General features: G+C 41.9%; 1 protein-coding gene across 5 annotated transcripts in view; it reads right to left on the reverse strand.

Annotated features, from left to right (window-relative positions):
- Window positions 1-25,245, reverse strand: part of golm2 (golgi membrane protein 2) — a 74,644-nt gene that overhangs the window by 21,776 nt on the left and 27,623 nt on the right. For 3 of the 5 annotated variants that reach the window (XM_033050353.1, XM_033050356.1, XM_033050357.1), the window contains exons 3-9: window positions 22,566-22,620; window positions 17,485-17,587; window positions 13,224-13,341; window positions 11,706-11,877; window positions 6,628-6,708; window positions 2,237-2,494; window positions 1,010-1,192 (exon numbers count right to left, since the gene is read on the reverse strand). In XM_033050353.1, coding sequence (XP_032906244.1) covers window positions 1,010-1,192; window positions 2,237-2,494; window positions 6,628-6,708; window positions 11,706-11,877; window positions 13,224-13,341; window positions 17,485-17,587; window positions 22,566-22,620 — 970 coding nt within the window. Of the gene's footprint in view, window positions 1-1,008; window positions 1,193-2,236; window positions 2,495-6,627; window positions 6,709-11,705; window positions 11,878-13,223; window positions 13,342-17,484; window positions 17,588-22,565; window positions 22,621-25,245 lie in introns of all 5 variants that reach the window. The other 2 variants (XM_033050355.1, XM_033050354.1) reach the window with 1 other exon arrangement.

Raw genomic sequence — 25,245 nt, forward strand, 5'->3', positions numbered from 1 at the left:
GCAGAGGCCAAAGATCCAACATGATATCAAAAAGCACAAAAGATTGAGGCATCTTAAGTACTGCTCCTATTGCTCTATCTTCTATGAACCGAATCACACCTTATCATCCAAGTTTGGGCCTCCCAACATGCTACACCTGACATTTACAGTTTGGCTTCTCACTTTGTGTAGCACCACAGCATTTGCTGTAATCACACAATCTTAACAAGCTTACTCAAACAGATATTGACATCTTCCATTGTGGACATCAAGTTCATAAATAGAATTGAATGCCAGGGACAGAATCCATGTCTTTAAAGAGGGTAATATAACCTATTGTCATGGTCCAATTATCTATTATCCTTTAACCAATCAACTAAAGACTGTGTTTTGGCTTTCTGTACAGTATCACTGGATATCTTTATTTTATCACTGAACAAAATTAATTGTTAAGATAGTTAATGACATTATGTATTTGCCGTGGACACCATCTAGATAGGTCACTGCTATGCATGGTCCCACCCAGTTAGGAGTTGTTTAAAGCGAGCCTGTAGCCCACTGACATCCAATTGTCTGCTCCTGCAACTGCTGAAGGGTGTCATTTAATAACACCGCTCCAATCTGATCCAGCCATAAGGGATTTCCATGCTTCCTATCTGCAACACAAGGACACTGTTCACACACCATGCGTGGTTTCATAAAATCCTCCAAGGTGGTTATATTTTCTTTATGAATAGATATAGGTTAAAAAAAAAGTATCTTGTTAAAGACACCAGAAAATTGCAAGAGATCCTTGAAATTGATTTGTTGCAAAGATTATGATAAACCAATGTTTCAAATGTCTCATTTAAAATGTGCTAACTCAGAAATGTGTACTGAAAGAGCAGGTTTAGTTTTTTTTTGGTTTTACAGTGGCATTTAACAAGCTGCAATAAATGAGTGGCGTAATGCAGAAACTGGGACGTGTTGCAAATTAGCTCCCCATGAAAAGCAGTTGTTGATGCAATCATTACGCACAAAGAACACTCACCTCGTTGACCTTTAACGTGCTCTCTCAGCTCATTTGCTTTCTCATGGACTTTCCCACCCTGCCGATGAAAATGATTTGACAATGCTTGGCCAGGAATTAAGTGTGGAGCTTGATTAGATGGCAGCTGCATGACAGACTCCTTCGTTAATTGCATTAATTTTCCTTGATGCTGCTTATCCAAGACTATATTTGTGAGACAAAGGAACAAATTTTAATTCAGAGGTATCTTTTCGTAATGCAGTTATCACATTATGTATGCAAACAGAACACAAATTTCAGATTATGAAGATAGTCACAAAAACCTGGAGTAACTCAGGACAGGCAGCATCTCTGGGGAGAATAAATGGGTGTCGTTTCGGGTCGAGACCCTTCTTCAGATTGGTTAGGGATAAGGGAAATGAGAGATAGACGGTGATGTGGAGAAATAAAGAACAATGAATGAAAGATGCAAAAAAGTAACAGTGATAAAGGAAATTAGCCATTGTTAGCTGTTTGTAGGGTGAAATGAGAAGCTAGTGCGACTCAGGTGGGGGAGGGATAGAGAGAATGCCGGGGTTACTTGAAGTGAGATAAATCAATATTCATGCCACTGGGCTGTCAGTTGCCCAAGCGAAATATGAGACGCTTTTCCTCCAATTTGCGTTTAGCCTCACTCTGATAATGGAGGAAATCTAGGACAGAAAGGACTGTGTAGGAAAGGGAAGGAGAATTAAAGTGTCCAGCAACCTGGAAATCAGGTTGGTTCACGGGTGCTGAGCAAAGGTGTTCTGCGAAACGATCGCCCAGTCTGCGTTTGGTCTCGCCAATGTATAACCGTCCACATCTTGAGCAATACAGATACAGTAGATGAGGTTGGAGGAGGTACTAGTGAACCTCTGCCTGGGGAGGGGGTGGTTTGGATGGGAAGGGATGAGTTAAGGATGGGAAGTTGGGTTCTCTCTTCTTTCCTTTCCTAACACCAGTATTCTACATTATTTTACAGGCCTGGCTCTGCCTGCTGAGAATCAGTAAATGATACTGGGAGGGGGTGATTGTGGCACTGGGTTGGTGAAAGGGTGAGGGAATAGACGAAAATGAGGAACTGATGGACATGCTGATTGAAACACAAGTAGTAGTTTAGCCAGTGCCATGAGCCGAGACAATTCAGGTTGTTACACACAGATTTAAACATCTGGAAATGCCTAAATAACTGTTTTAAAGACCGAGTGCTCCACAAATGACATTTACCTTGCTGCTGATTCTGAGACTCTCCAAATTCATCTGCTCTGACATGAACATCATCAACTTCCATGTTGGCTTGGTCGTCAAGGTCTCCAGGATTTGGCATGTTTACATTGACTTGTTTCTCTGCTTGATTATCATGCTGCACAGCGAGTTTGGGTGGAGCCTGCATAGCCGGACCCCGATGGTCAGGCTTTACGTCATTCTCCATGCTGTTAGCTGGTGGTTTCTCGATCCTTTCAAAGTTCATCTTGTCTTTGTGATCTGAAGGAATAATTTAGTACGACGTTAATCATTTAGGCTCTATCCATTTAAACAAAAATAGTAAAAACTAATTAGATGAAACTTTAGTTAGATAAAATGATCCACACTTGGCATCTACACAATTCTGCAGAAGTAAGACCTGGGGGGGGGGGGGGGGGGGGGGGGGGGGGGGGGGGAGAAAGAGGGGAAGGGGAGAGAGAGAGAACACACACGCACGCACGAAGGAGTTAATGTCCACTGACAAATGAAAAAGCTTCCATCATATAATCAGGCCAAAATTGTGAAATAGACATCTTGGTCTCATAGTTGGCATCTTCTGCATTGCCTTTACTCATCACCCATGGGCAGAATTAGCAATAGTTACAAAAGTTACTGGACCTATAATCAAAGTTTAACTCTTCCATTTACAATTAATTGTGATCGATTATGTATTAATGTGGCACAGAAACGGGAGACACATTTCAGGACCCTTGTAAGGTGAGTAGCTATGGAGCTAAATTCCAGAGTATTCTCATAACAAAGACTTAGGTAAAGAAAATGAATTTTGCATTTCAGCCTGGAAAGGAAGCAAATGCAACGTGAACTTATCAAGCTACAAAGATTATGGACTAGACCAGGTACGGACCCGTTGGCCCAGTCACCAAGGCAATATTTCACCACTGACCCATAGCCCCCAAGTGCTCAGGCGCAGCTGAGAGGTTCCCGTTGTTACGCCAGAGATCCCCGTTGTGACGCGAGTCACGGCAACCCTCCTCCAACTGCGCCTTGCCATTCCTCTTCATAGGCCTATCCTCCTGCATGCCTACTCATCCCCCAGCAGTCCCACCCACTCTTCACCCTCCCTCTTCTTTCCCCTCTTCTCCTCCCACTCCTTTCCCCTGCCTCAGTCACTCCCTCCCTCCATAACCCCTTTCCTCTCCCCACCCCCCTCCTCTCCCTCCATCTCCCTGCTCCCTCAACCTCCCCCACTGCCCTCTTCTTTTATCCCCACTACTCTCCCTCTATCCCCCATCCTCCCACACTATCCCCCCTCCCACACTATCCCTCCTCACCTCCCCCACCCTACCCCTCCTCTCCCTCTATCCCCTGCTTCCCCACTCCCCCCCCCTCACAATGAAAATAGCGATGTTTTTTTTTAATGAAACATCCCTACTATTCCCCCCCCCCCGCACCACCACAATGAATATCGTGATTTTTCTTTAAAATAACCTAAACACAATGTTAGCTGTTACTGAAAACGGAAGATTGATTAAAACAGAGTTTTTGAAAATCGCAATTTTTTAATTCAAATGAGATTCAGGATCCCATTGTTACATCATTGCGACGTCGACAAACGCGGCTGATGGGCAGGGCAAGTGGAAAAGTGGTTTGAAAAGTCTTTTCTATAAAGTTAAAAATGTCAATTACTTGTAAAATATAACATGAATCCGAACGAAACTGGTTTCATTTACATCCCAGGACAAAGGTGAGTAACGTGGGCCACAAAATTGTAGCGCTGTCACATACAGTTTTGGCGGGGTTTTGGGATCTCACGCACATACAGACAAACAAGATGAGAGTTATAGATAGATATAAAATTTAAAAATATTAATTAAATTAATATAATTTATTTAAACAGTGGTCCTAAGATGTGGACATCTAGCACTTGCCCCACACCTGCCCTTCAGGTCTTTATACTTTATTATGTCCCCTCTATTCTTTTGATCTATGCGAGGGATCTCAATCCAAAACATCAACAATGCATTTTTCTTCACCGAAGCTGCTCGACCCAGTGAGTTCCTTCAGCAGATTGCTTGATGCTCCAGATCCCAGCATCTGCAGTGCTTCATATTTCCAGGTCTCTACTCTTAAATACTGCCATGTCATAAGGAAAACTCAGGAAGATTGAATCAAAATGGGCTGAATGGCCTTTCTCAGTAGACACAAAATGCTGGAGTAAAAGCAGGACAGGCAGCTTCTCTGGACAAAAAAAAAAAAAAAAAGAGAAAAAAAAGGAGAAGGTTGACATTTCTGGTCGAGACCCTTCAGACCAAGTCAGGGGAGAAGTTGGTACACAGATAAGGAAGTGAACGGTGTGAAACCGAGACCATGGGATGGAGAAAGGAAAATGTAGAATAGATCATTGTAGCTAGAAGGCAACAACAAACATCACCCATTCCTTCTATCCAGAGATGCTGCCTGTCCCACTGAGTGAAGTTCAAGTTACATTTATTGTCACTTGCACCAATTGGTACAGTGAGATTTCAGTTACCATATAGCCATACAAATAAAAACACAATACACAATAGAGTTTAACATGAACATCCCCCACAGTGGAATCAACGTTTCCCCACTGTGAGGGAAGGCAATAAAGTTCAGTCATCTTCCTCTTTATTCACCCATGGCAGGGGCCTTTGAACCATCCACCATCGGAGTAAAGACACATCTCCGACCAGCTAAGTGACTAGGAAACGGTTTCCCCCATCTCCCCCCCCCCCCCCCCCCCCCCCCCCACCACATAAAAGAGACTATGAAGCCTTTAAAACATCATTTTAGACACACTAAAAATAACAAAAAGGGTGAAAGGACAGACAGCTGCTGGTGAGGCTGCCACTCTCCATGGCGCCACACAATACTACAGCATTGTGGCTATCTTTGGTTTAAACCAACATCTGCAGTACCTTCCTACAATATACAGCCTTGCTCGGGCGTGTCTACGAACATTAAAAAAACTGCTCTAAATGCTATTTTGCGTACAAGTTTCCCTACTCTCAGATTACCACAAGATGGCACTACAACCAGTGTTTTGCTACAATGTTTTTCCCATTTTCCTGTCCCAACCCTTAGCATTCAATGAAAAAGAAACAAAAAGTGCATTTTAATGCAGCACATCTGTCTTTCAGTGAGCCTCATTTGTTGGGGGCATGGTGAGTAACTTAAAATGCCTGTAGCTATGGGGTACAAATATGCAGAACTGTAATATAAAAACCCATCTACCTCATTAATGTCCTTTTGGGAATGAAATAGGCCATTGTTATACAGTCTGCCCTGTACAGAACTTCAAGCGCAAAGCTGTAGACACTCTGTTGACAAAGCTCCGCATGGTAGGCTGCTCTGGAAGGCTAGATCACATGGGATCCAAGGAGGGATAACTGATTGGATAGAAAATTGGCTTCTAAGAAGAAAGCAGAGTGATGGTGGAAAGTTGCTTTTTGGACTGGAGGCCAGTGACTAGTGGTGTGCCTCATGGCAAGGTGTTGCCTCAATGCGAGCTGTTGCATTTTAGGAAGTCTAACAAGAGCAGGACCTACAGTACACAGTGAATGGCAGGGCTCTGTTATATTTCCATTTGTTTTCAGGATAAGAGAAACATGTACTATTTTGAAGAACATTATAATGGTTGTTATCTGTAATTTATCAGTAAAAGAATTAGCCTGAACGTTCACTTTTTGGATGATTCAGAGAACATTCCACTGAGTTTGAACTTTCAAACAGCAGGATGCAACGACTGAAGGAAGCATGGCACTAACCTACTAGTGTGCACTTCATGGTACATTAGGGAACTTTACAGTCTCTTAGCTGGGGTAAACTGTCAAAGGGAAAATGACAAGCAAGCATTTACGTGAATTCACAAAGGGGGTGCTTGGAAGCGAGTAATTTAATATAAAGATTATAGTAGGAAGGAAGATTAAATTTCCTGCACCCAACCATTGGCTCTTACTGCAGAAAATGGGCAGAGGAAAAATAGTTCATGGAAGCAGATTAACATTGCCAGCTCATCACAACATCAGGTTCCTACGGACTCCGGAATAGAACACAATGAAACTAAATACATTTATCAATATTTACATAAATGCTAAACAGTTTGGGAAATTTCCAACTAATTTTATGATATGATACAAGTCGCAATGAAATGGCAACATTCAAGTGTATTCATACAAAATGTATAAAAGAGAGCTGCAGATGCTGGTTTAAATCAAAGTTAAACACAAAATGCTGGAGTAACTCAGCGGGTCAGGCAGCATGTCTGGAGGGAAGGAATGGGTAACGTTTCAGGTCGAGACCGATGTCAGGGGAGTAGGCGGGACAAAGATAGAATGTAGTCGGGAGATGTAGATAGAATGTATTCATAAAAATGTGTCCCTTATACATACCAACCAACATATCCATGGACTTTCCCTGTTCATTTTCTTCTATCCCAGGCATTCCAGCATCATCATCTGCTTTGCCCACATCTGTAAAAACAAAATTAGAATTTTAAATAATCACATTACCAAAAATAATTAACTTGGCAAAAAGATCATGATCAAGCCAAAAGACAACTTCATTTGCAACAAGGTTTCTGAGACGTGGATGGTTAGCCAAGTTCACGTTTATCGTCGGTCGAACCATAGTTGATGAAAAGTGATGGGGGGGGGGGGGGGGGGGGGGGGGGGGGGGGTGAGCTTTCCCTGCACCACTCACTCCCATGACTGGGATAATGACATGCCCTCAGTTGAGAGAGGAAATTACAGAACATCGACTTCCATGTACAAAATACCAAATAGCTAAAGTGCCCTAGACAGAATTCCGTGAAATGGTAGTGCTCTGTAAGATGACAGATGTTGGAGCAGTAGGGAGCTATAAAGCTATCCTTCAAACTGCTGGAGTCCCTGCGGTACATCATTCATACTGCAGCCATTTGTATCATTGGTTCTAACGTTGGTGTTTGGCCCAAAGGAAAACAATAAAAACGAGACGTGGGTCACCTTGCCTGTCGAGGCTGCTCTTCCATTGGCAGACCTCCAACATGTGTCTTTTTTTGTACTATTCCTACATCCGTCCATTTTCTTCATACCTTGAAATCTGTCAATCCCTGGTCTGAATAAACTTCATGATGTAGTCTCCACAACCCTCCAGAAAGGAGAATTCCAATGATTCACTGTTGCCGGAAGAAATTGCTCATCTTTGTTCTGAGATCACATCTCCTGATTCTAGAATCTTCAGTCAGTGGGAACAGCCACTCTCGATAGAAGATTCTCACTGTTTTCATTTACAGTGAGAGTGCCTCTCATTCAAATGGCAAATTAACCATCCTGGGACAGTTCGAATTAATCTTCACTGCACAACCTTTATGGCAAGATGTTGGAGCAAGTACATTCTTTTTTAGGCCCAAACTATTCATAATAGGAGTAGTCTCACCGTGAACCTCTACAATTGGAGTAGGATTCAAAGGCTCTTGTATATAGCTAATATACTATTTATCTTCCTAACTATTTGTTGCATCTGCATGTTGGTTTTCGGTAATTTATCTACAAGTCATTTGTGTATTTCCAAAGTATTCTTATCCGTGCTCCAAAGAGGATGATCACATTTTCCCACAACTATCTACTGTATTTTTGCCCACTCACTCAGCATGTCACGTAGCCTTGAAGTGTCTTCACTACTCACAATCCCATCCTGTTTTGTTTCACCAATAAACCTGATATTTAGTTCCCTTAGTCAAACTATTAATGTAGATCATAAATAGCTGCGGCCCAAGTATCAATTCCTGTAGTATCCCACCAATCATTGTTTGCCAATGTGAGAAAGAAGTGTTCATTCCCACTCGGGTCTGAAGAAGGGTCTCGACCCGAAACTTCACCCATTCCTTCTCTCCAGAGATGCTGCCTGTCCCACTGAGTTACTCCAGCATTGTGTCAACTTTCATCCCCACTCATTGTTTTTAACCAATTCTCTACAATTATCCACAATTTCATGTGCCCCAACCTTGTTGGCAAACCCATTAAGTGGGGCATCAAAGCTTTCTGAAAGTCCAAATACACCTAATCGATTGTATGAGTCACAAAGAAATTCAGTGGTACACAAAATTGCTGGGGAAACTCAGCGGGTGCAGCAGCATCTATGGAGCGAAGGAAATAGGCGACGTTTCGGGCCGAAACCCTTCTTCAGACTGATGGGGGGTGGGGGAAAGAAAGAAGGAAAAGGGGAGGAGGAGGAGGAGGAGCCCGAGGGCGGGCGGATGGGAGGGTGGGAGGAGACAGCTAGAGGGTTAAGGAAGGGGAGGAGACAGCAAGGGCTAGCCAAATTGGGAGAATTCAATGTTAATGCCATAAGGACGCAAGGTCCCCAGACGGAATACGAGGTGCTGTTCCTCCAATTTCCGCTGTTGCTCACTCTGGCAATGGAGGAGACCCAGGACAGAGAGGTCGGATTGGGAATGGGAGGGGGAGTTGAAGTGCTGAGCCACCGGGAGGTCAGGTAGGTTATTGCGGACTGAGCGGAGGTGTTCGGCGAAACGATCGCCCAACCTACGCTTGGTCTCACCGATGTAAATCAGCTGACATCTAGAGCAGCGGATGCAGCAGATGAGGTTGGAGGAAATACAGGTGAACCTTTGTCGCACCTGGAACGACTGCTTGGGACCTTGGATGGAGTCGAGGGGGGAGGTGAAGGGAAAGGTGTTGCATTTCTTGCGGTTGCAACGGAAAGTGCCCAGGGAGGGGGTGGTGCGGGAGGGAAGGGAAGAATTGACGAGGGAGTTGCGGAGGGAGCGGTCTTTGCGGAAGGCAGACATGGGGGGAGATGGGAAGATGTGGCGAGTGGTGGGGTCACGTTGGAGGTGGCGGAAATGGCGGAGGATTATGTGTTGTATTTGCCGGCTGGTGGGGTGAAAGGTGAGGACCAGAGGGACTCTGCCCTTGTTGCGTGTGCGGGGATGGGGAGAGAGAGCAGTGTTACGGGGTATGGATGAGACCCTGGTGTGAGCCTCATCTATGGTGGCGGAGGGGAATCCCCGTTCCCTGAAGAACGAGGACATTTCCGATGCCCTGGTATGAAATGTCTCATCCTGGGAACAGATGCGGCGTAGGCGGAGGAATTGGGAGTAGGGAATGGAGTCTTTACAGGGGGCAGGGTGGGAAGACGTGTAGTCCAGATAGGTCGCAATAACCTACCTGACCTCCCGGTGGCTCAGCACTTCAACTCCCCCTCCCATTCCCAATCCGACCTCTCTGTCCTGGGTCTCCTCCATTGCCAGAGTGAGCAACAGCGGAAATTGGAGGAACAGCACCTCATATTCCGTCTGGGGACCTTGCGTCCTTATGGCATTAACATTGAATTCTCCCAATTTGGCTAGCCCTTGCTTTCTCCTCCCCTTCCTTAACCCTCTAGCTGTCTCCTCCCACCCTCCCATCCGCCCGCCCTCGGGCTCCTCCTCCTCCCCTTTTCCTTCTTTCTTTCCCCCCCCCCCCCACCCCCCATCAGTCTGAAGAAGGGTTTCGGCCCGAAACGTCGCCTATTTCCTTCGCTCCATAGATGCTGCTGCACCCGCTGAGTTTCCCCAGCAATTTTGTGTACCTTCGATATTCCAGCATCTGCAGTTCCCTTTTGAACAAAGAAATTCAGTGTATTGGCCAATCATGATTTTCTTTTCATGAATGGAATTTGAAACTGCATAGTTTTATTATTCTTTAGTGTTTTGCTATTGCATTTATTTAATTGATCCCAACATTTTCCTGCTAAAATAAAATCTGAAAAGAAATAACTGCACTGAGGAAGGAGTTACAATTGTAAAGCCTTGTATCATCAACTATTTGTCATGGACCAACCACATTGATATTATGATTAACAAAGCAATGTCTCTAATTCAGAACATTAAGGTTCAGCAGTACTTCAACAACTCTTTCCAATTTCTACAGATGCACTGTAGAAAGTGTCCTTTCAGAATGCATTACAGCTTGGTTTGGCAACAAACCTCAAGAACCCCCTCCTCAGTACATCTCAAAAGCCAGCCTCCACCCATTGACTCCACACCTACACTTCGTGCTGCCTCAGGAAAGCAGCCAACATCATCATCAACATGATTTTCTATTACATGTACCTGATGGAAAACACATACCATCAGATTCAGGAACAGGTTCTTCCCTGCAGCTACCAGACCACTGAACAGACCTCTCGAAAGCTAGGGTGTAATCCCAATCTTCCAACTATTTTATTGCCGACCTTGCACTATTCAAATATCTGCACTTCCTCTAATTGGAATGCTTAAATGCCGTAACACTATTTTCTGCACACTGATATGTTTTTCTCTGTACTACTTATGCATGGCTTGGTTGGACTCGTGTATAGAGTGATTGGAATACATGCAAACAAAGTTTTTCACTGCATCTCGGTTACATGTGAGAATAATAAACCAATAACAATACCTTGAGAAAGTACCTCAGAACAGGAAACAGATTTCAACACACCAATGGAAGAATATTTATAGTTTAGGAAGCAAAAGAAAGAAAAAGTTCAAAAAGAAGAAACGTTCCTTGCAACCTGCCAAACAATAGAAGATATACTTTAATACCCTTTCCAAGTTATGGGATTGGCCTAGTCTTGGGCTCTCGAGTTGGAGGTTGTTGAGGGTGGGGTAGCTGGCAGAATGACATGACAACAAAAACTATTTTTGGAGGTAGCTTTAGGAACTCCCTCAAGAGCAGGCTGCACACAAGACTAAAGATGGCGATAAATGAAACACTACTTAAACTGAATTCAGAAGTTAATAACTATAGATTTTGTTAATAAACTGGCATTGCAAGTATTAAAGGAGCACTAAAAAGCAGAGAAACAGGTGGTTTATTGTTCACGATAGTTTCTTTGCTAATTCAAACTCACACTGAAGCTAAGACGAAGTTCAAAACAACATTAATAAAAGATAGTTGGGCTGAAGAAGCCTTTAGAACGATGATAGTGTTTTGAAGGTGATTTATATTTAATCAAAACCGTTTGTGTCCTGCAGAGTGCACATAGTTGATTACAAGTATGCTCAAATTAAGGTATTTTAAGTCAAATACACTTAGTGACAAACTATTTTCTCACTCAAAGCTTTGACCTCAATCAGTAAGTTGATGCAAAGGTGACTATGCACATCTACAGCTCTAAGGGGAACTAATTATTACAACATTCTCATCAACTTGAGGTGGAACTTCATTGTAACATTTGATTACAAGTATCAGAATTGCATTCCCATTTCCTTGGAAAGGAATATTTTGCATATTGCATTAACATAATACAAATGGAATAATTCATTTATCTGAAGCTTAATTTTACACTCGAAAAATGAACCTGAAAGAAAATTACATTATATTTATGAAATCTGGGGTTTCCATTATGACACACACAAAAATATTCAAACACATTTACCTGACAGGTAGAAGAATACTGGTTAGATTGTGCAAGGACATGACTTATTACATGTGTTTCTTACTTAATAATTCCATATCGTTGTCCTGATGAGATTGCAGTTTGCTTCCATCAAGGTTAACGACAGGTTTATTGTTCTTAACAATCTGTTGCAAATTCTCAGGATTTACTTTGGCTTTGTTGTAATCCACGTCAGATTCCCGAGCATCATGTGCTTCCTCCTTCTCCTCCCCGGCCTGTGCAGCAAATTCAAAAACGGCAGGTGTAATTAGAGGCAAAGTAACATTGGCAAGCATTAATAAACCACAAACACTTTCTCAGTTGAGAAACTTTCCTTGCCCACAAGATCAATTTCTTCTGTGCACTTTGTACTCTTGTGAGTTTACACCAAAGATAGACACAAAGTGCTGGAGTAACTCAGCGGGTCAGGCAGCATCTCCAGAAAAAAGGAATGGGTGATGTTTAGAGTCGAGACCCTTCTTCTGACTTCTTGTACCCGTTAAAGCAATTAATTCTGGAGAGGAGACGTTTTAAATGTTATGGTGGCTCATTGCATTCCGCATAAGGAAATCAGAATTACCGACTTACAGTAGACCAAGTTGATTTTTCCTTCCCATCTTAACAAGTAACATTGTTGTGCATTCACTCAGTGGACAGTCAGGAGACGCGAGATTCAGAAGCACAATAGGGCATTTATAAGGATAGAATCAGTAAAGAGTAATCGCTGATCAATGAAAGCAATTACCATTAAGGATACGGAAAGAGGAATGAGACTCAATAACACTCGCTTCATCCATCACCTGGTGCAATCACATATACCCCGCTTTCATAACCAAAACTAATACTACAGTAGAGGTGATAAACGGCATTACAATGATTCAGAATTTTAATGATTCTGCATCTGATTCACTAAATAGTATTTGATATGTACATTTTCCACTCACCAGGGCCCAATTCCTGAACTCCATTTCCACCAAATGGGCCCCAGTTCCTGCCCTACCTTTCTACCTGCCATGGCCACAATTATTATGCTGCTTCAATTGGTTCAATTGGTGCACAGACAAATTTACCATACTGTGGAACATATATATTTTTTAAAGTGAATTAAAAAAGTGTTACGGTATTAATATAAATTCATCCAATAATCCAGAAAATCTGTCAATCCGGCCCAACATACCAGATTATCCAAGCAGAACTGTGATTTTAGAGGCGACATGAATATTAGGAACTTATGCACCAACTCCAAAGGCTAACCATGCATGAAGTAAATGACAAGTAGTACTCTTTCCATACCAATTTTGGCCGACAGGAATTTTCAATGCAAAATATATGTAGTTCCTATTTAAAGAACATTGCACCTCCAGTTTACACCTTCAGGGGAAGGAAGGGTTTTATTTTGCACAACCTCTGACATTGGGCCATAATGAGTTGGTATAATTCACTATAATCAATCCAGTTTTTGACAACTAAAATTACAGGGTATATGGTTATGTGAATATAATTGCATCTATATGCACGCACACACACCATTTGAACAGAACCAAAATAATGCTCCATTAAAAATTTCTCAGCACGAGCTTACTTCATTTTGTTTGGGATCTTCTTGCCATTTTGGAGGTTGGTTACGCACTCGCTCTAAAGTTTTGATTTTCTCTTCACATTGCTCCTTAAGTGCACTGATCTGCTGTCCACATTGCAGGCTGCAAAACAAATTCTCAACGGTATGTAAGCAGTACTTACAAAACACTAATTTGGATTTTGAAAATCTTTCACAGATTGCAAAGACAATTCAAATTGTTCCCAAATTCAACTAATAAAACTGTTAAAACATGGCAAATTTTTTGGGGATTTAGATTTAGGGGGAATTGGGCCAAACACAGGCAAATGTGACAAACATAGTTGGGGAATGTTGTACAGCATAGAAGAGATGGGCTGATGGGGTCTGTTTACATGCTGTATGACTATCTCCTTCCAATGTTTAATGTCTTTAAGGAACATTTTCATATTGGACTATTTATTTTATGGGTGTTACAGAATGTATAGATCCACACTCCCCCTCCAATAAATTGTCTGTGGAGGCAAATTGGCCTGCAAGGCTAGCTTTTCCAGTTTTAAGCCAGATCTGATGAGGGAGTAACTGCTCATACAAAAGATAAACATATGTATTGGCCTGATGGCATGCATGGTTTGCACGCAAGTAAATTATTAATTGCAGGCATCTTTTACCTTTTAATAGCAATATTAGCCTTAGTTTAATAGGAACAAGGAATTCAGATCCCCTAATGCTCTTTGTTAATTTATTGTAATGCATCGACTTGCCTGTTTTGTTGGATAATTAAGAAACTGTGACCTCCAGGTTAAATAGCTTCTTCTAAGCAACCATCGGGTTATACTGCACAACACTAACCACTACCTCAGCAATTATATATTACATACTTTGATTTTGTATTGTTATGGTATGGGTATTTAATATTGCTGATTATTAATGTATTTGATTATTAATGTATTTTATTATTGATTGTTGAATATTTATTTATTGTTATTTTAATAATTTGCCTGTAATGTTGCAACTAGTAAAGGGCCTGTCCCACTTTCACGACGAAATTCACGACCTCTGCCGAGTTTGCCCTTGACTCATACTCGCAGCATGATCATTACAAGATCGTAGGTAGGTCGTAGCAGGCCATGATGCTAGTCGTATGTACTCGTGGCATCAAGTAGGTCGGGGCGATTTTCTAGCATGATAAAATGTCCATGAGTAAAAAAGGACATCGTGAATTAGGTCGTGAAAATGGGACAGGGCCTTTAGGATTTCATTGCTCTGTTGTCAGTACATATCACAATTAAATGCTCTTTCCACTCTAACACAAGAAACCCCCTTGCTACGATGTAACAAAATGACACTGCAGGTAATACACAAATCTCTCTATCGGGTTAGATGGAACAATCACATGCTCTACGTTTTATTGATGCACTGCAGGCAATCCTGAATGCACGACTCCGTAGCCAAAATACAAGACAAATAGTGGGGGTCAAAATGAAGTACTATAAATAGTTTATACTTGTAAAAATGATTAGCTGAGTTAACATAAAAAATAGTAATACTTCTTTGGGCATATAATTATCTATATAATTTCAGAAAATGCTGCAAATCAGGATTAATCTGTTGGGGGGGGGGGGAGAAAGTGGGTGGAAGAGGGATGGTTGGGACTAAAGGAATATCTTTGACAGGGTACAGCCAAGGTTTACCATGGTAATAAGTAGTAATTTGGCTGCTACATTAATGAAGACAATTAAAAAGAGGGGGGAGGAGGGAAGAACGCAAAAGCTGTGAAATGTGATGGTGGAGCAAATGCCCAGCAGTTCAAATTATTCTATTGTTAAAAGGAAAAACAGACCCAACTTTACAGATGGATGACCAATAGCAGTCTAGCCAGTTCTGATATAGACAGAAAGCAAGGTACCGAAATAAATCAATGTCGAGTCATATGCAACATGTGCAGACAGAAGAGATGCTATTCCTCAAGCTTAGAGTAGGTTTCCTTATAATAGTGCAAGAGATAGGCAAATAGGTCAGCATGGAAGTGGGATGGAAAAATATAGTTACACCAACTGGAAACTCAGGGTTTGTCCCTCCCTCAGCCTCTCTCCAACTTAACCAACTTGTTTTCACTTTTCCCCAATTTTGACAAAGGGTCCTCAACCCAAAACATTAGCTCAATTTATTTTTCCACGGATGCCGTCTGATTTGCTGAGTGTTGCAGCCTTTTCTGGTTTTATTGTGTTTTATTTTTTTAAGCCACTGATGTTGCTGAGCAGACTCACAACATACACTAACTTGTCTTAGCAAAAATGAAACAGCGATTTACTCTTTCAACCAGTCATTTCATTTTAAAGCACCTTTTATTTTTGACCATTTAACGTTTAATAAATCTGTTGTATGTTAGACAATTTAAATGAATGCACGCCAAAAAAATTCTCAAGGCACGAAGATTGTTATTTGACATTCTACAATATGACACCGCATTACAATTGTCCAAAAATGTAGACGTTAAATGTCTTTGCACAAATCAACATTTTTATGCGGTGTAACGGCTGCAATTGTGCAAAGAAAATGGGTGTCATCTTTATTTTATAAATATTCCACGGTTGTGGTCTGCACTGAGAACTACCTCATTAATGTTATTGATTTATAATTTATGTTTTCCACTGCGTTGAACGAATGACCCTTTGCTTCAATGTCTGAGATTACAGCATCAGTTGCTATGCAACCATTAGAACTGGCAGACTAAAGATGTTGAGAATGGTAGATGATGCAGCAGCTGGCAGCTCTAAATGTATTCACATTGGACAATAATAGGAAATCTGGATAAATGCATTTCAAATCAGAAATCTGCTGTGGTGCAGACAGGACAGATAATCACTTAGATGGTAATGCAACCCCAACTCTCCAGACTAACACCAAATGAAACAGGATGGCTAAAATGGGAAATACTGTAAAACAAGTTACATTCATACAATTTGTGGGAAAGAACTGCAGATGCTGCTTTAAATCGAAGGTAGATCACAAAATGCTGGAGTAACTCAGCAGGACAGGCAGTATCTCTGGAGAGAAGTTTGTTTCGGTGATGGCTAATGTTTCGGGTCCCTTCTTCAGACTGATGTCGGGGGTGGACGGGACAGATAGAATGTAGTCAGAGTCAGTAAGACTGGTGGGAGAACTGTGAGGGGAGGGGAGGGGATGGAGAGAGAGGGAAAGCAAGGGCTATGTGAAGGTAGAGAAATCAATGTTCATACAGCTGGGGTATAAGCTACCCAAGCAAAATATGAGGTACTGACAATGGAGGAGGCCCAGGACAGAAAGGTAATTCATACAAGTTTATCCAGACAACTGCATCCGTCCATTTACCTTAGAAAGAACTAAAATCCAAGTTAAAAACTAGTTGCCTTGAGGGTCAAAGAACAAAGCATACAAGTCTGAAGAAGGGTTTCGGCTCGAAACGTTGCCCATTTCCTTCGCTCCTAGATGCTGCTGCACCCACTGTGTTTCTCCAGCATTTTTGTGTACCAAAGCTTACAAGTCGATCTGCACAAGTTACATGTTAAACTATTTAATATATTAACACCAGTTTTCAGTGATACATTGTTTCACAAATTCTGGTCATTTATACTAAAAACATTGTTTTTGGGACATAATTTTAATTTTGTATCCAAATCAAACTTATTTGATTAACAAATTTCACTAGTTTTCAGCTGCCTTGCAATATTTACTGCAACATTCACAACAGCGTTCAAGTTCTTTCAGTTCAATCCATAAATTCACTATGGCACATCAAGCCCATGCCAGCTCTCAGCATAGCAATTCATCTAGTCATTACTCAACACTTTCCTCATATCATCCACATTATTTTCCTCAAATACCTATTTAATTCTCTTTTGAAAACCTGTATTGATCATTTTCAATTATGTCATAAGCAGCAAGATTTTTTATTATCAATATTTTAAATAGTTTTCCTGAAATCACCTCTGTCCTTTGCTCGTGTCCAACAGTCCTACATACACCTGCTAATTGGTAATCCAAAGGCAAAAAATTACAGGTGCGGGAAATCTGAAATAACAAAATGCTAGAAACACCCACAGTCAAACAGGGTTAAAGTTTCAGGCTAATGACCTTTCATCAGGTGAAATTTCATCAACCCAAAAACATTAACTATTCCTCTTCTTCACAGATGCCATCTGACATGATTAAAAGTAAAATTATAACTAATTAGACAGCTCGATTTCAATTGTCAATTCCATTGCTATCAGTACAAAAGACAAAGAGAGAATCGTCAATATTTTACCTCTCATATTCCAATTTCTTCTCCAAGGATGTGGAGTTCCGCCTGTACTCCTGAAGTTGTTCATCCTGCCTTATGAACTCTTGTCGTAATTCAGTGAGTTGCTCTGTGTAACAGAGAAAAACACTTCAGACAAATCAAAATTAACAGTAAAGCAATGACCAGTCATAGATCTGTATGGTACAGCATCTGGACATTTGGCCCAATACGTCCATGATGCCTATTTACATTCATCCCATATGACCCCATTAGGCCAGTATTCTTCTCAAAGTACTTGACCAAGTGCCCTTTATACACTTAACTGTACCTACCTTTAGCATTTCTTCTGGCAGTGTGTTCTGTACCATCACAGCTGTGTGAAAAACTTCCTCAGATATTTTTTAATTTCTTCCCTCTCATCTTAAACCCCTGCCTTCTTGTTTTATACTTCCCTACTAAAGAACAGACTAATTGTCTACCTATTCATGTTCCTAATAGTCTATATATTCTTTCTATATTCACCCCCAGCTTCCTACATTCCAGTGAGAATAAACCCAGCCTATCCAATTTCCTTCTAAGTATAGCCCTGCATTCCAGTCATCATCGTGTGAATCTCTTCTGCATGCTTTCTAATGCTATCACATTCTTCCTTCAGCGTAGCAACCAATATTCCAAGTCCGATTTGACCGATGTTTTGTACAGCTGCAACATGTCCCAACTATGATACTGCGCCGTAACAGCATAGACAAGGATACCTAATGCTTTCTGCACTCCCCTACCCTCCAGTGTCACCATTTTCAGAGGTATGAATTTGCATCCAAAGATCCCTCTGTGCATCAACCCATATGAGGCAACATCTGCCCTAATTTAGTATTCATTTAGGATGCATTTCCATATACTCGACATACTCATATCCATTTACTCGACATACAGGTTCTCTATTGGTCCCCGAGGACTTACCCATTCCCTAGCTATCCTCTTGCTTCTAATATACTTCTGAAAGATTTTAGGATTCCCCATAATCTTATTTTTGTCCTCCTAATTTATTTCTTAAGTTCTCTCTAACATCAAATATAAACTCCAAAGGACTCACTTAAAACCAAATACATGTCCTTTTTTCTTATTTCGGATCAAACCTACAATCTCCCCTGTCACAGTTCCCCAATCCTACCATCTTTGCTTCTTACAGGGTTGTGGCAACTCCGAGCTCATACTATCTCACTTTAGATAGCAGAACCACAAGACATTGGGATCCAGCAATGACAGCAGGATGGGGGGGGGGGGGGGGGGGGGGGGGGGGGGGGGGGGGGGAGAACCACATTTAGTAAAGAAAGTGGACATCTCAATGTCCCAGAATGCAAAGCCTCTTCTTGGGAGCAGATGAAAGTGCAATTGAGAGTATTCTCTTTTGAAGTGTATTCCAGATAAATGAATTCCAGATAAAGAGGTGTATTCCAGATAAATGTAGGAGTTATTGGGTTTGTAGTTAACGTCAGTGAGTAGTCTGTCTCCTGAAGGAGACAGAGATCAAGAAAGAGATGAGAGGTGAGAGGTATCGGAGATAGCCCAAGTGAATTTGAGGCAAGGGTCGGAGTTATTGGTATAGTTCATGAAATCAACGAGTTCTGCAAGGGTGCAGGAGGCGCAAGGGTGCAGGAGGCAGCCCCAATGCAGACATCAACGTAGCTGAGAAAGAGTTGGGGCATGGTGCCAATGTATGTTTGGAACAAAGATTGTTCCATATAAAGCATCAGAAAAGCAGACATAGCTGGGGCCCTAGCCAGTGCCCATGACTATACCTAGGAGAAACCAAGAGTGAAAAGGTCCTGCTTTATACCTTTGCCATCAACCCTCCTCCAATTTAAGACCTTAACCTTCAGACCAACCTTATCATTTCCAAGACAAACATTAATCTTACTGAATCTAATCTTGCAAAGAAATCCACCACCTGTTAAACCTCATTCCCCAAGGTTGAGTGCAGCCTCTTCCCTACATACTACTTTACAAATTCAACCCCATAAGCCCCTTAGAGGCATTGCCAGCAAATGTTGGGAAAGTTAAAATCACCCACTGTCACAACCCCTTTGTGAATTGCCCACTGACTATCATAAAGTGATTGCCATTTTCTGTTTAACCATACAGCCTCATTAAACAATCCCTCCAGGATATCTTCCCAACACTGTCACGATGCTGTTCCTGAGCAGCAGTACCCATCCCTTTTGTACCCCATCAGTCATGCCTGAAACTACTCTTTCCTGGTACATTGAGCTGTCAGTCGTGCCCCTCCCTCAACCACATTTCTGTGATTGTAATATCATAATCCCAAGTGCCGATCCATATTCTCAGTTCAGTCAAGTGCCGATCCATATTCTCAGTTCAGTCTTATCTGCAAGGCCCTTTGCATTAATGTCAATACAGTTTAGTCTACCAGCCTTCCCATGCTTCCCAGTGTGTCCACTGGACTTGACTGTTCTATTTTCTACAATGTTCCGACTCCATCTGCTGCACTATCATTACACCCATCAGCCTCACTCATTTAAGCTCACCGTGGTAGGACCAGCAAACCACACTCCAAAGATACATCATATTAATAACGAATGCAAGAAAAATATTTACCACCAATGAGTTTAAGAGTGTACATGTCAGATTTTCTGGTAGGGCAGAGACTAAGAGATAGTCAGCATGGCTTTGTCAAAGGCAGATCCTATCTGAACAAACTTATTACATTTTTTGAGGAGTTAACTAAGTGCATTGCTGAGGGCAGAAAAAAATCATGCCCTTTCTGAATACATTTTTCATGTTGTTGAAATTGAGCATAGACGTTGTCGCATGCATCAACCAATAGAAAAATTATACATTAGTGGTCTATGAAGAATTCTTTTCACAAATTTACCAAGCTTCATTCAAAGAGTTAATTAAGAATTGCCAAAACCTCAAGTTAAAATTAGGAAATATAAATTGTACAGAATCGATAAAGCACGATTTGAAGGTTTAAATTGTAACCCGTAATTCTAAATTCTGAAGGCTAGTGAAATAGCAGATACATTAGTTTTAATTTAACAAAATTCCCCAGCTTGGAGGAAGATTCAATTAAATTAGAAAACAGTGAACATAAATCCTTGAACATAAAGAGAGCGTCAGAGGCAGACAACTAGTCAGTCAGCTTACCATCTGTCAAAGAAAAGATTGGAAACTATATTACTGATGTTACAACAGGACGTTCTGGAAAAAACAATCAAGGCAATCAGCTAAAGTCAATATGGCTTTGTGAGAAAATTATATTTGATCAACTTAGCAGAGCTCTTTCAAGTGTACTGCAGATAAAGGACATATTATACTTAAATTTCCAGAAGGTATTTGATGACGTACTGCTTCACTGTTAATGTGGAAAATAAAAGCTTGATGCAAGTGTAACATACTGGCATGGATAGGGGATCAGCTGGCTGACACAAAGTATAGTAGGAACAATACGTTTTCTTTCTGGTTGGCAAGATGTAACAAACGGTACATTACAGAGTGGTACCGCAGCCGCAATATTTTATATAAATGACTTGGACGAAGTGTCTGAACATATGCTAAATTTGTTGTTGACACCAAGGCAAGTAGGAAATTAGGTTGCGAAAAGGACAAAGAAATATGGATGGCATGAATAAATAATCAAAGATCTCATAAACGGAATATGCAGAAAACTTGACTTTGTCCATTTTGGCAGAAAACAATAAAGAGCACATTAACTGGTGAGATATTGTGAAGGGATTTAGATTTCCAATGTAGGGCTACTGTGTACTGAATTAATCTCCTTATTTACTTAAAGATGTTTTCACTTTGGAAGCTAATCAAATAAGTTTTCCTTGAGTGAATGAAACTTTATAGTCACATGTACCTAGGGTATCTAGTTACAATGAAATGCTTTATTTTACATGCAACTTAGGCAGTACACAAGTGTTGCCACATGTTGGTGTCAAAAAGTTTTTAAAAGTACTCAACAGTCCTATCTACTGCCGCACACGGCCGCACGTGGCAGCAACCCCCACCCCCCCACCCTCCGTAGTTCCCCCCTTGTACTCAAATCCCCCTACCCCCTTCACTGATATCTGGATTAATGTAGGGAAGAACTACAGATGCTGGTTTAAATCAAAGATAGACACAAAATGCTGGAGTAACTCAGCAGGACAGGCAGCATCTGTGGAGGGAAGGAATGGGTGACATTTCGGGTCGAGACCATTCTTCAGATCGACCCGAAACGTCACCCATTCCTTCTCTCCACAGATGCTGCCTCTCCTGCCGAGTCACTCCAGCATTTTGTGCCTACCCTGGATCAGTTTGTTGTCTCAAAGTTTGGACAGGTTAGTCCAGTTTCCTCTTGTAGAGGAATTTAAAATTACAGGTTACAATTTAAAAATTAAGGACAGATAAGGCAAGATATTTCTGTCAGGCGGGGGGGGGGGGGGGGGGGGGGGGAGGGAGGGTGAGATGAGATTTTGCAAAGCTCTTTCTGAAAGATCAGTAGAACTGGAGGCAATTCATATTTTTACGGTTGAAATAGATACGGCATTATAGTTAGGCCAGGGGGAGTAGGATCACTCACTATAGGTAAACGAAGTGAGAGTTGAAAACAAAATAGTACAGCACAGCAGCATGGTGTCTGTGCAGAACACAATGACAAAGTAAACTAATCCCTTCTGCCTGCACATATCCCTCCATACCTTGCACATTCATTTACCCATCTCAGTCTCTTAAATGCCACTATTATATCCGCTTCCACCGCTATAACTAGATGCGTGTTCCAGGCATCTACTACTTTCTGTGCAAAAGAAAGCAAGATGTTCATCTAGTTTGCATTTGGCCACACCATGGTAGTGGAGAAGGCAGTGGAGAGAGAGGACGGTGTGGGAACGGAGAGGGGAATTAAAATGACATGCGATTGGAAGCTCAAGATTCATGTTTTGGACAGAACAGACAGAAAATGTAGTTTCCTGATACCACTGGATATATCATTTGTATATTATTTGAGCATATTATTAACTGTGGGTGATAAATTACATTGCATGCCAAAATCTAATACTTTACCATTGGCCAAACAATTCCAATGGTTCAATTCTTACCTTGTAACCGATGAATGAAAGACAGCTGATCTGTTATATTATTTTGAAATTTAACCTGGAGGAGAAAAGGAAAAAAAAGCTGTAACGCACTTAAAGCTGATTGGCACATAACATCTACAATTCAAACAAGATTCATTTATTTTCAAAATGACAAAGTGTAAAAACACAATCTTTTGATAACTCTAAATACAAACTTTAAATTATACTAACCCACTCAGATTTCATGCTTAAAACTTCCTGATTGTTTTTTACCCAGTAGCTCAGAATGTACAGACTAACATTTAATCCTTTGTCTTTACTGAGGCACAACCACTAGCATTTATAAAACCTCTCCAATGCAGAAAACAAATCTACTGATCAGACAAATTTATGGAGAGTCAAAGGATGAATTAGATGACAAAAGTAGCATCACATAACTTGATGAAATGCGGATCAGAATCAAGTGCCAGAGTTGTGTAAAAGGATCAGCTGTGGGCTGAAGTGCTTGTTTCCATGCTGAACAACTTGAGACAATATGGTCTGTATTACTCTTATTTCTTGTGATTTTACACAAGGAGGCTCAAAAGAGTTATTCCAGCATTTTATTGTTGAGTTGGGATTGTAGGACAGAAAAAAGGTTATGGGCATAGAGAGAGCAAGACCATGAAAGGATGGCAAGTCCTTGGAGATTAGGAATCAGTGACTGCTAATCGCAATTGAACTGTTCTCTCCATTTCTGGACTTGAGGGAAATAAATTTGCTTCTTCATAGCTTTCCAGTAAATCATGTTAAATAACCACAGCATCCAGCTCACCTACAAGTTTTGTTACTCTGAACTGCTGTAGTTTTGGGAGCAACAGCAGCAGGAGCTTAGCAAGAGATACGACTGATTGGCTCTAGCCCAAGTGGGAGGAGAGAAGCGAGTCAGTGCCGGGAAAACAGTTGAAAACTGAGGAATTTGGTTTGTAAATTGGTAAATCAGGCAATTTATCAGTCAATTTAAGCAAGACGGCTCTTAGCGAGCGGCAGTGAGTAAGCGGCCTTGTGAGGGAAGTGTGAGTCTTTGGCTCGAGAGTCTTCGCTGAGGAGAGGAGACCACGCAATACGCCTGAGAGGTAGAGACGAAAGAAGAAGATGTCAGGCAAGCTGATTCAGTGCGATGCTTGCAGTATGTGGGAGGTCAAGTACACCTCTGGTGCCTCTGGCTGCTACAAATGCGAGAAGTGCATCCAGGTAGAGCTCCTGAGGGGCCGTGTTGGGGAACTTGAGAAGCAAGTGGATGACCTCTGGTTCGTCCGAGAAACGGAGTCGTTCCTCGACAAGTCCTACAGTACGATTGTTACACCTAAGGTACTGGAAGAGAGAAGGTGGGAGACAGTGAGAACGGGAGGGAAGCATGGAATGCCAACTTCACCGGGTGTTGTACCTCTTGTGAACAGGTTCACCCACTTAGAAGCTGTCGGGACAGAAGAGGTGTTTACACTGGGCGGCGGACTGGCTTGCGATGCGAATAGGGCTGTTGAGCCAAAACCAAAAAGGCCCAAGGCAGGCAACGCCATTGTAATGGGAGACTCCATTGTGAGAGGTACGGACAGGGGTTTCTGCGGCAACAGACGGGATGCGAGGATGGTGTGCTGCCTTCCTGGTGCCAGGATCCAGGATGTCACGGGCAGAGTGCAGAAAATCCTCAAGGGCGAAGGTGAACATCCGGAAGTGGTAGTGCATGTCGGCACAAACGATGTCGGAAAGAAGGGGATGAATATTCTGCAGCGTGACTTTAGAGAGCTCGGAAAAATGCTGAAAAGCAGGACCTCCAGGGTTGTTATCTCCGGTTTGCTTCCAGTTCCTCGTGCTGGCGAGAGCAGGAACAGGGAGATACGGGACCTGAACGTGTGGCTGAGGAACTGGTGCACGGGGCAGGGATTTAGATTCTTAGATCACTGGGATCTGTTTTGGGGTAAGGGGGAACTGTACAAAAGGGACGGATTGCATCTTAACAGGTGTGGGACCAGCATTCTGGCAGGCAGGTTTGCCACTGCTACACGGGTGGTTTTAAACTGAATAAGGGGGGTGGGGTGTCGAATGGGATAGTGGAGGATGGAGTTAAAGGGAAAGGGTTTCTTAAATGTGTGAGCGTAGAGACAGAGGGGTGTAAAATGAGGGTAGAAGCAATAGGTAGCAAGGTGAAAAGTAAAAGTGGCAGGCAGACAAAACCAGGGCAAAAATCAAAAAGGGCCACTTTTCAACATAATTGTATAAGGGGTAAGAGTGTTGTAAAAACAAGCCTGAAGGCTTTGTGTCTCAATGCAAGGAGCATTCGTAATAAGGTGGATGAGTTGAATGTGCAGATAGCTATTAATGACTATGATATAGTTGTGATCACGGAGACATGGCTCCAGGGTGACCAAGGCTGGGAGCTGAACATCCAGGGATATTCAATATTCAGGAGGGATAGAGAGAAAGGAAAAGGAGGTGGGGTAGCGTTGCTGGTTAGAGAGGAGATTAACGCAATGAAAAGGAAGGACATTAGTTTGGAGGATGTGGAATCGGTATGGGTAGAGCTGCGAAACACTAAGGGGCAGAAATCGCTGGTGGGTGTTGTGTACAGGCCACCTAACAGTAGTAGTGAAGTTGGAGATGGTATCAAACAGGAAATTAGAAATGCGTGCGACAAAGGCAAAACCGTTATAATGGGTGACAT

The sequence above is a fragment of the Amblyraja radiata genome, chromosome 34 (assembly GCF_010909765.2).
Source record: "Amblyraja radiata isolate CabotCenter1 chromosome 34, sAmbRad1.1.pri, whole genome shotgun sequence".
In the NCBI taxonomy this organism is placed as follows: Eukaryota; Metazoa; Chordata; class Chondrichthyes; order Rajiformes; family Rajidae; genus Amblyraja; species Amblyraja radiata.